Below are 11,660 nucleotides of genomic sequence, written 5' to 3'. Positions count from 1 at the left end.
GTGCAGTACTTAAACGTAAAAAAAGGACTCGCACCAATTGACAATATTGGTATATCAACAGGAAAATATGTCAATCTTTACCTTTTGTAAGTATTATGTGTAAACTACTTAAAACTTGTTTTACAGGCAATTAACAACTTTTACCATCAAAAGGCCTTCATACCGTCGAATGCATTATTTTGTTATGTGAGGAATTGGATGGGACCGTTTCCCCAACAACGTAATGACCAAAAAATATTTGGTAAGTATATAATTGTAAGTGATATTTTCCAGCACTTCACTGGTTTCCTCATAAATTAATATAACGAACCAAGAACTGCCACAAATGGTTTAACTAACTACATTTATTAGAATGTTTAAATAACTGCTGCTCAATAGATGTAGACCTTATTAATCCTGAACATCTTTGTTATACAAAGGGTAAGTGCCTTAACAAATACGTGATTAATGTGTCTTACAGAATTAGTAAAAAAATAGGAACAAAAAATGCATGTTTTTAAGTATGTCTCTGAATATTCTAGATAAATGAATTCCCTAAACATATGTATATGTCATGTCATGTCATGATAGTATAGGCAAGTTGAAATATTAGAAAGTATGACTATGTGGCATGCTGAGCCAAGAAGGCTCTTATTCTGTGGAGGAGCTCTTTCTTGACGCTGTCCGGCACCAAAGCTGTGAGAGAGAGAGAGAGAGAGACATGGACTGTGACTTAATCATTCAAACAGATTAGCTATATCAAATAACGTGTCTACGCTCACATCCACATCCCATCCTTCTACCAACACTCGATGTGAGTGGTGGTAGGAGAGGCGACAAAAATCAGAAGTGAAATAACCTCTTCCTTTAGGGGTGATCTCGACCACCAGGTCCTCCAAGGTGACGTGCTCCAAGCCTTTGTCTTTGATCACTTCTGCAAATCAAAAAGGTTGATCGATCAACACAAACTGGTCCAAGCAGTTGTGTGAAAAGTTGCAAAGCAAAACCCTTCCCCTTTATCTACACCAGTAAGATACCTGCACTTTGTCTATCCTACATTTTTTTTTCATTTTTAATGCTCTAAACATTATGTTGCAATGTGCAGGATGTCTTTTGCTCACTTCAGGTGAGGAGTAAGATTATACATTTCACAACAAATCTTTTATCGCTCTAACATGAGCAGCCAAGGGACTGCAGATGAAAATAAAATGTACTATGCATCGTTCCTGCAAAATTAAAATTATCTATTTAAATTGCAAATAGTTGTTAAATATTACAATATTTACTTTATCTGTTCTACTCTGTTGTTATTGAATTTCTTCTAGTTTATTTCTAAAAACCTGTAAACAAGGTGGAAACCAGAGTTTCACGTAGATAAAGCGCATTCTGAAGTGTTTTGGTGTACCTTTGCAGTGAGCTTTCATCTGATCCTTCCATCCACACTCGGCGAGCTTAGCCCTCAGTAACTCCTTCAGCCTGTCAACAAGAAGCATCCTTGTCATTCTCACTTTCATTCCCATCGGTTCTGCAATGCAAGAGAGCTGTGCAACACACAGATTATTGTAGGAACTTTTGCCTTATTCTAATTAAGTGATTAACAACATTCTTCATGATGATCGTTACTTTGGCTAATTCAGGGTAGTTTTCATTTTACTTTACTAATACTGTTTCTACAGTTTGCAGAGTGACACTTTTCTGCGTTGCCAAAACACTGAAGCAGCCATGTTTTGGTAGCTTGAGGAGCCACCTCGGTTACACAGCTGGGAACCTCTCCATCTCAACCCCCTTGTGTTGTGCCATGCGTTTCACGCACAATGCTGATGTAGGATGAGCGGGTGGCAGCGACACGCTATGAAAGCCCCAAAAAGCTGAATGACGCGCCCTAGAAGGCCTCTTACCTCTCTCGTTCCCCCATCTCGGTCAGCTTCTGGTTCACCGTGGCCCTCATCCTGGACTCTTTGCTCATAGTCTTCTGCCTGACGCCTGGGGGGACTGAGGGAATAAGTCCCCAGTGAGAAGAGGCACTGGCCTTGTTGAAGTCACTAAAGCTGGTTCACCACGCCGAGCGCTACTTTCCCGCCAGAGATGGATACGAGGTCCCGTCGAGTTAAGGCGAAATGACGTTAACTGAGAAAGCAACAGGCATATTGGGGACAACTAACGTTATCTAAACACCACACAGCATCTGTGCGATCAACTGCGCGTTTTACTTGCCATTTAGCTCCACATTTGTGTTTGAAATGTGACTAAAGAACAGAGACTATTTTGATTTCACAGGTTTTACCATCAAGTATTTGGGTCCGAGCAGAAACACGTGTCTGTACAATGGTTCCTACGCCTTCATCCAATGCAACACTCGCTTACGCCACAAGGCGGCGGTGTTGGCTAATTAATTAATCGGCTCAAAACGACACGAAACAACAGGCCTGAACCCGGTGCCACCCTGGACCCTAACCCTTGAACCCGGTGCCACCCTGGACCCTAACCCCTGAACCCGGTGCCACCCTGGACCCTAACTCTTGAACCCGGTGCCACCCTGGACCCTAACCCTTGAACCCGGTGCCACCCCGGAACCCTCAGGGACGTTTTAAAGATTCCTGCTCCCATGGATGTTAAAGGTAAAGGACACGCAGATGCTCTGAAATGATGTGACAACAAGAGTAGTAAGAGTAGCTAATGGCACAGAGATGGTAAGATCTACAATTACATCAACCATAATGAATGCTTGGCAGAGGAAATCAAAGATATTGACACTGCAGAGAGGAAGTAATTATAACGTATCTGCGTGGCTTCTCTCTGAGTACGCCGGCTTCCTCTCACAGTCCAAAGACATGCATGTCTTCAGATAATATAAGATAATCCTTTATTAGTCCCGCAATGGGGAACAAAAGTATGAATTATGTCAGTCTGTTTTGTTATTTAAATGTCTTTAAATTAATGCAAAGAAGATTCATATAGCTAGAAGTTCTAAACAGAAAATGCTGTTATGCTTCTGTAATGGTCTCTTTGCATTCCCAAAATGTTTAAATATGATCCAAATTGTTGTGAGAAGTCTATGATTAATTGGTAGACGGTTTAACATCTGCATCAAAATAGCAGGTGCATCACATGTCAGGTTTTTGACATTATAAATACTGAAATAAAAATCATCCAAAGTAGAAATCTGTCTGAATCTTGTGTCCTGTGCCCATTCTGAACGGCCTACAGGGGTCAATGTCTTTTCACATAAAAGACAACTGCTGTCCACTTCTTTGATGTAAGTGCAGTAGGTGGGTGTCTGCGGTGGCACTGTGTGAGAAATAGATGTTGCATAAATGGAGCAAAGTAATCTTGCCTCCAGAGAGGCAGAGCTTTATAAGTGGAGAGCAGAGGCTGAGGTGACCCCAACTCTAACAATCATCAGCTTCGGGTACCTGATGCATTAAAGAAACACACACATATACAAGTCAACAAGCTAGTGGGCAAGAATGCAATATAAAGCTAAAGCCGCATGGTTTGTACAGAACAACATTGATGTCTCGGAGTTCAAATGGTGGGATTTGAAGACAGCTGTTTATTCACAGGCCGCATGCAATTGGCTGAGCTGACCGAAGAAAAACAAGATGAATAGCTGTTTGTTCCTTCCAATCCACCAGGATATGTGATCTGTATATCTGTCATTTCTACAACAATGTCACCTATGAACTGCATGCAAACCCTATCCTGCAATGCATTTTAAATGTTTACACATTTGTCTTTTTTCTCTCCTCATGGCATCAAAGAAGGTTGAATCTGACTTAGATAAACTCTTTTTTATTCATAAGTAGTGGTCTGGCCTCAGCTGAACCCAAACTATATGTCACACCCTCTTCAACCGTTTTTAATCGTGCGCAGTGCAGTTTTCATGTAATTTCTCAGAGTACCGGCCGATGTTCATTTCTTTCGCACAAACACAAAGACTCTCATTGCAGCGTAACGGAGTATGACAGCCTAAGTGTGACCTGCAGTGGGTGACACTGTAACTCACCTGTGAGGGGAGCCCTCATGCAACAGGTATAGGCTACCGATTTGTTCATATCACATTCAGATTGAGAACACAGGGTTAAACATGTGATCATGCACGTATCGAACATTTCTGTCAGGGACAAGAATGTTATTTCTGTCATTTTTCTGTTAAGTCAAATTAGGAGTAAGAGATTATGCTAAAGGTTAAAGAAGGTATATTTAGTAGGGCCTCACTCACTGGAATTGAGAATCAAATGTATCATTCAACCTCGTCGTGTGTTGCATGTTATGAATTTTCGGGACTGTAGAAGTTTGACTTTAAACCATCTGGCAAAGAAATGGCGGAACACCGATGTCTTTCATCTGCGGAATGATGACCTTATTGGATCTTCTAGCGCCTTTCACGAGTGACCCCTAAAAAATGTTCTGCTACTTTTATATCTCGCCTTAATACGGCGGCAAAGGGCAACGCATCACAAATGAGTCTATCTGAATCTGAAATGATTCCTCCATTTTCCGTATCTTTCAGGTTATCAGGAATATTCTGTGCCGTCTAGGCAGCTCCGAATCTCAAATGGGTTCAGCCTTATTAATGTAAAAAGCCTGCAGAAGCTGCTTTGCAAAAAGCAGAGAAATTGACAGTGGATTGACAACAATAAATAAGGTTAACTATAGTGGCAAACCATTTATAAAAGTATTTTCTGTCAAACAGAATACACTTCTCCAAGTTTAGTGAGTCACTATCCAGCAAAATCTTTCTGCCGATTTAATGCTTTTCTTTCCGCTAGGATGTAACCACATGTTTTATAATCAAACTGCTCATACGATGTTATATTGTTGGACTCTTCCTGAACTTAACTTTGGACAGCATAACCTTGGTCGTCTTCCTTCTTAGCTCAGTCCACATGGAGATCCACCGAGGAGCGGAGGTAAAGTCACACATGTCAGCGGAAATTGACACAGATTACTGAACTGTGAAGATCTCTGATAATGTTTCATTTGGTTTGTTTCATGACATGAGGATGAAGAATAAAAATGAAATTGGCAAAGCAAGCTTTCTAACGATAGCTAACTCAGGCTCAAGGGGCTTTAGTAACGTCATCTTTGATTCGGCTTGTCTAAAATCCTTTTTTCTCTTTGTGTAGGTCAAATTTCCACTTATGCAGGTTTTAAGATTGGGCTTAATAGCCTTTGAAACACTTCATTCAAGATGAACTCTCAGCAACTGGGTCACAAGTTCAGTGGTATTGACCCTGATCCTTAAAAGGGTAAGGTCTAATGTGTAGAGGGGACTGAATTTCATTTCAAAGATACACAGACCATCTTCCAGACATTCATCTCCTCACACTGTCATTATTGCAACTGCCTCTTATCTCTTTGTATGGGAACAAAGATGAGTTTTTATCTTCCTTCCGTTGGCTCCTGGTATGTTTTCAGGCTGATTTTAAGATTATCTTGACCAATTTTACGGGTTTGTGGTCTCCTTGCTGTACAATAAATGTGAATTCTACTGTCACATGAATGTAAATCTTTGCAAGCCTTGGGGGGTATTACAGTTGGGTTGGATGGGGATATACAGTACGTAATTTGCATTGTTTAAGAAAAGAGTCAAAGTACAGAAAAAGTGATAAGAAATTAGTCTGGAGAGCTCAAATCACCTCCAAGAGATTTACAGAGCTCCCTTGTATTTAAGAACGTTGGAGGTAGGAACATGACAACAAAATATCGGCAAGATGGAGGACGATCTCTACAAAAAAAGGCCCATGAGACTCTGCGAAACTTTCAGGCGTCTTCAGACGAGAAGATGAGCTCAGGAAGGTCAAAGCTTCGACAGGCTTGAAGAAGACAAAATAAAGTTGGTGTGTTTCCTGGTCTCCTGAACGAGTGCTGGTAAGGCAGACATTAATTCATGCCAAATGAAATTTTCCACTGTTTCAGTCGAGTTCACAAATTGTAACGTGCATAATTTAAGTCAGAATAAGTATGAAAAAGTTGTTAAAATTCACACCTTCAACTCTTTGTCTTGTTATGAATTACTCTGTGGTTTGACTCCTGTTCTTGTAGTATGCTGCCTTCCATTAATTGCTTCGATGTTCATTTGCCCGCACATAGAACCATCTGGGTCTCATTTAGCCACCGCAGGTCAACCAGTCTTTTTCTAAGTGACAAGATTATTTAAAAGTGAATGCATGAAGCTGACCAGGACTTTAAAGTTCATGCCCAAACAGGGGAATCTTTTCTTTTGAAGTCAGGCCAAGAATACATTTCGTATGGCTTCCTCTCATGTTCAAGTGGGAAATGCCTCTCACTGCATTGCCTCATGACGGATTGATTGATGCCCTACCTTCCCGGGTCAGAATAAGAGCCGTCCATGTGAGTGCCGATTTAAAAGACACAGAGAGCAGATCTGTCCGTCTGTCTCTGAGATAGAGCTTCGGTGGATGGGCTGCCTCTCTGCTTGTGAAGGTTCCCATTGCTGCTGGTCATTCTCTACGGCTCAAACAGAGGTGCAACCGACCGCTGAGGTGTTTACAAAAACGGAGGTACGACCCCCCTCTAAAAGGTGTTGGACATGGTCATGCAGGTTCACCTTTGGGCCAAATGCGGAATGCCTCTGTTCAACAAAAGGCTTTTTGGTCTTTCCTTATCTGCTTTGCCTCCCCCTCTGCAAACGACGTGTTGCTAGCCTTCTGCCACAGTTGTCTCATTGGCTATGGATAGATTTTTGCACAAAAAAATAATAAGAGTTAAATATTTTGATCATGATGTTAAGAAAATGTAATGATTTAAAGATATGTTATGATTAGTGTATGACATACTAAATTATAGAGATGATATGAAGCATGCCATATCTTGTTTACTTGAAGAAGCTTTAGGCCAAAGGCTTCATTGAGATGTGTCGAAATGACATTGACTACGCGCAGTCAGGAGAGAGGGGGATTTCAGGTTGGGTTGCGGAACGGCGGCGGATAGGACGGGAGATGACAACGTGGGAGGAGCTACGTTTGAATGTGGAGCCAATCAAGTACGGCTGCAACACAAAGGACACATAGATACATAGCAGCGTAATGCGAAAAGACTAGACAGGCGAGTGGACAGTTAGAATCTTCTGGAGACCCAAATTTGTAGGGTTGCTTTAGACTGGGAGAAGAGGATTCTTTATTTCTTCAAATATTTAACTATTCATAGCGTATTTCACTCTGTAATTGCATTTGTTGTTAAATCCTTTTTGGATTTTAAACGGGAGCCAGTTGCCTCCATGGACTGAGGGATCAACTCCTTTATTCAGAGAGGTTTATTTTCCTCGACTAACTTGAGACGAGTAGCGTGCTGCGTGAGGAAAAGACAGCATGAAGAAAAAGAGGATAATCCTCAGACTAAATGGCTAATGATGATTCAGTGAGCTCTGCCTGTGCCCACAAACCCCACAATCCCCCATCCTAAAAAAAAAATGAGGTGTCCATATGAAACAGTTTGTTATGCCGTTGCCTTCTAGCCGACAGCCCTGCTCACCCTAAGAAGCCAGTTGAGTTTATGATGTGCTAATAATAGATCGATGGCGCCTCACACTTGGTATGGTACGCGGGGTCTTTCCTTACATGATTCAACAGTAAACGTAGGGAGGGAACCTCCTGCATCCCCCCCGATAATACCAAGTTTGCAAATTACTATTTACATCTTAAAACAATGACATTTTCATTGTCTTCTGCCGGGAAACAGATATGGAGGCCCTCATTATCTTCTCCTATGATACATTTACAACATGCAATATAAGCTTGTGCATTGTGGGAAGAAAACCGGCACCACAGTAATTCCCCGTGATTCCACTGTCAGCTCTGACGTTGAACCGATAACTATTCAAATTCCTTTTAAAATATTTGACTATGCCAGCAATATTGTAGACGTTCAATTTCTCCATCCAAAGGGAGCCGACTTGTGCCTTTTCCACCAGACACTGGTACGTGGGCTTGAACTTCCATCTTAGTGAATGTGATGTTTTTATCAAAGAATGTTTGACGGAGAATCTTTCCCCAAATCCACTCCTTCCTGCTGGACTCATCCCAAAAGAGATATACTCATTTCCCCACCACCACCACCACCCAGTTCATGAAAAAGACGGAATGGAGACTGCAATCTGCAATGAGCCATTGAATCTGAATGGCACCGAATAGTCCGAAATGATGTGATGCCAAGGGGTCTCTTTTGTCGTTGATGAACAGTGGGGAGCAGTGTGTGTGTGTGTGTGTGTGTGTGTGTGTGTGTGTGTGGGGGGGGGGGGGGGGTTGAACCCAGAGCACTGTGCTTTCACTTTTGGTCCGTGTTGGTGGTAAAAGATTGCTCTGTATGCTCTGAGGCTTCATGACTTCATTAACAAGAAGAGCAGTCGGGCTTGATAAATGGCCCACTTGGTGAGAAACATTTGTCATCTTACTCACAATATAACACAAGGCAGTTATGGAGTCATTCAAACACATGACTCTAGCGTGAACACACACACACACACACAGGCACAACGCACACATCATGCAGCTAGTGCTTTGTCAGAGCAGGCTGGTCATGATCTCTTTTGCGTGCCGATGGGAGCAGTGACGGTGATGATGGGCTCGAGCTGAAGTGATGGGACTGGATACGCTGTCACAACTCGCCATTCCTCAGCACTCTGATGAGCTCCAGAGTCCAACAATTCATCCCAGTAATCTCTGCAGGAACGAAAAATAGGGATCAATGCCATAGCTTTTTCACTTTGGAGAAAGTTTGAGTTATTTATTTTCTGAATGTGCTCGCTGAATGTTCTCTGCGGCTGCATGTGCAATGTGTTTTGTGTAAGGATTTATACAGCATTAAAAAAAGGGGAGACTGTATCTACATTGCAATTCGTTCTTTGTTCCTATATTAATGCTCTGAACATCAAACAGAGAACCTTTTATACACCAAATAGATGCACCAAATTGCCTGTGGGGGTGACTAAAGTAAGATTGTCAAAGTGTTATTTACTGTTCTTTTTCAAGTAGCAATGTGTTTTTCCATACCATAACTGTTATGTGTTAAATCATGTTGGGATGTTTGCTGAAATTGATTCCACTGCCGTACCTAGAACAACCAGCCGCCACTGATAGAACTGTATAAGGATCACAGCACAGTATGCATTCAGTTCGGTCTTATTTCGTTGTCGCTCTCTGTGTAGGTGAAACTTCTAGTTTCTTGAGTTTTAAAATTGGGCTTATCAGGCCACTTTGGTCAAGGTGCACTCTCAGCGATTGGTTCACAAGTTCAGTGGTACCCTGATCCTTAAAAGAATGTGGTCTCATATGTGGAAGAGACTGCATTTTATTTTCAAAGATACAGAGATGCTTTTTCATACATTCATCTCAATCACTGATTACTGGGAAAAGACAAACTCTCGTTGATGCTTTTCACCATATTGACCACTTCGTTTTCTGACATTATGTAACTTCTTTGAATGCGTAGGGTCCATTATGGTTGGGATAGATTGGGATAGCATTTGATTTGTTAGGCAAACACCATTATAAAATGTATAATTTCATGTCAATCAATCTTGATCTTCAAGAGTTGACAGCAAAGCTTTTTTTTTTTTTTTTACCAAAAACACAACCTTTCTTTAACCTTAACTAATGTGCTCTTGTTGCCCAAACTGAAGCATACATCTAACTTTTTGCTCTTAAAAAGGTTATAACAGTTGCTATCAGTTGGGAAAAGAAATAGCCCGTGAACATAATCCACACAGTAATTACATAACCTTGTTAAAATCCTCAAGACACTGTTATGATCAAAGCTTCACTCTGCTTACTGTGATCAAGCGGATCTTGGGTAACACCCGCTTAACAAAATCGAGTTACAACAACACAGCGAGGGGTGGATCGTCCAACCCATACAGTAAACAGAGGCCTGCCAAGTGTGTTGACATAGTATTTGTTTGATTGGGTTCACAGTGACCATAACTCCGGACGGAAAGCTGCTTCAAATTAGTGAATTAGTAGCATGCTTTATCAACATCACACCACTGGTCAACAATTATTTTCAATTAGTGGATGATTATGGGTCTGTGATTGTTTCCTCAATGAGAGCCCCCTGACAAAGTGTCACTGCAGACGTTCCAGCCTCCATTCTCACTGCTTCTTCTCTGCACCATCTCAAAGGTACTCAAACACCAGGCAGGTTCTGTCTGTGATACTTTCTATCCAACCAAACTTACTTATTTCAGAACTATTAAACCAACATCAGGTTACCACGGTAACTGAAGAGTGAATGGCTCTACTGGAGTATCACCTGATGTTACAAGGTACAACACTTTGTGTACTCCCTGAAAAGGGGTCAGTGAGTATCCGTCAGTAGCATCCCTGAAAAGGTTAATGCGCCACCTTCACATTCATCCTCCCCAAGCTCCTGCTTTTTGCAGCATGCTTTTTATTTCCATTTAGTGATCTATTTAGTCATGACATTTGTAAACGCGGTTTTTGTTTCCACGAAATGTTTGTTGTGTTGTTCTTTTACGCTAATGGGCCCTAATAACATTTTCTCTAAAGTACGGCATTCAAAACAGCGTAAAAATACATTACAAAAACCAACAGCCAAAGCCAAGTTAGAACCTTAATGAATCTTTACCTTTTAGCATTGGCATTTCCGTTTTTATTCAACCAATAGTTATTTAAAATGATAAATTAAGTGCTGCGTTCTACTTCCCTTTACGATGCGGTTTATATTTGCTTTTGTATCGGATGGATGGTGCCCTTCTTCCTTCCCTACCATGTTAATTCCCAAATTAGCACAGCGATATAACTGCAGTGGAACTGATGGATAACATAACGACAACTTTGCAAAGGCCTGCTTATCTGCAGTAATATGTCCATATCAGTCCTTAAACTTTTTCCTTGCCTTCAATTTTCCAGTTTAGTCCGAAAAGGGACATGTTGTCCTGGCGGTGTCTCGGTGGTGTCCCCAGAAAAACTGACTTCTTTGCAACAACAACAACATTGTCTTTCTACTGGATGAGACATTTATTGGTCACAGTTCCCAGTTGTTGTTGTGTGTTCTGAATGTGGTCTGATGCAGCCACTGGTACAGCACATGGACTGCTAGTGTAGCCCGTTGCTCTCCATAAATAACCGTGGTGAACCCTTAAGGACAACATCATTTACTTCTATGAAGTAATATTCTCATTTCTAGCAGTGGGATCTCTGAGGAGTACGTTGGGGGCAGTCCAGTGGGCGGTAATGATAGATGCAATAGAAAATCTTCTGCCTGCTAGAATTTACACATGGAAGAAATAACTGTTACTGGTTTCACTTGGGTCATTTAGTGAATTGGTTCAAAACAGGTACAATTAGAAAACATGAAGCTAATGTTTTCAAAGATTCTATGTCTACTAAGCCGGCCACAATGACAACGCTCACATCCAAAAGCTGAACACTCGATTGAGAGGGCTTACAGTTCAGTGTTCGGGCTGGTCCGGAATATAAATCCTGGAACTCCTGCTCAATGTGGAACCTTGATTGTCATTGAAATCCGGTGAAATCGGTAAAAAAACACTGGAATGTGCTTTTCTCTGTAGCCAATCCAAACCAGGGGTCTTTCAGTTTTGAGCTTCTGATTTAGTGTATGCCGGATCACAGCCACTTACTAGGACACCTGTGTGCGTGTATTCATGCAACAAAAGGAAAAGTACAAGAAATGCATCT

General features: G+C 41.4%; 1 protein-coding gene across 2 annotated transcripts; it reads right to left on the bottom strand.

Moving 5' to 3' along the window:
• Nucleotides 1-503: 503 nt before the first annotated feature.
• eny2 (ENY2 transcription and export complex 2 subunit) lies at nt 504-2,297 on the bottom strand. 2 transcript variants are annotated; one of them, XM_037455138.2, is made up of 5 exons: nt 2,264-2,280; nt 1,878-2,106; nt 1,385-1,455; nt 762-913; nt 504-675 (listed from the first exon to the last, which is right to left on the bottom strand). In XM_037455138.2, exons 2-5 carry the CDS (start codon nt 1,943-1,945, stop codon nt 631-633), a joined length of 336 nt encoding a protein of 111 aa, XP_037311035.1. In that variant the 5' UTR covers nt 1,946-2,106; nt 2,264-2,280; the 3' UTR covers nt 504-630. The 2 variants fall into 2 exon arrangements, with proteins under 2 accessions (XP_037311035.1, XP_037311036.1); XM_037455139.2 differs by having other exon boundaries at nt 839-913; nt 1,878-2,297.
• Between the last annotated feature and the right edge of the window lie 9,363 nt (nt 2,298-11,660).

This window comes from Pungitius pungitius, chromosome 11 (assembly GCF_949316345.1).
Source record: "Pungitius pungitius chromosome 11, fPunPun2.1, whole genome shotgun sequence".
Lineage (NCBI taxonomy): Eukaryota > Metazoa > Chordata > Actinopteri > Perciformes > Gasterosteidae > Pungitius > Pungitius pungitius.
This window is presented reverse-complemented; position numbering and strand designations above follow the sequence as displayed.

What these genes read in the sequence shown, in the direction of transcription:
- eny2 (XM_037455138.2), bottom strand. Translation starts at nt 1,945, where the DNA reads ATGAGCAAAGAGTCCAGGATGAGGGCCACGGTGAACCAGAAGCTGACC. An exon ending in GAGATGGGGGAACGAGAGAG is followed by an intron (nt 1,456 to 1,877) that starts GTAAGAGGCCTT and finishes TCTTGTTGACAG; the next exon opens with GCTGAAGGAGTTACTGAGGG. An exon ending in GATGAAAGCTCACTGCAAAG is followed by an intron (nt 914 to 1,384) that starts GTACACCAAAAC and finishes TTTGATTTGCAG; the next exon opens with AAGTGATCAAAGACAAAGGC.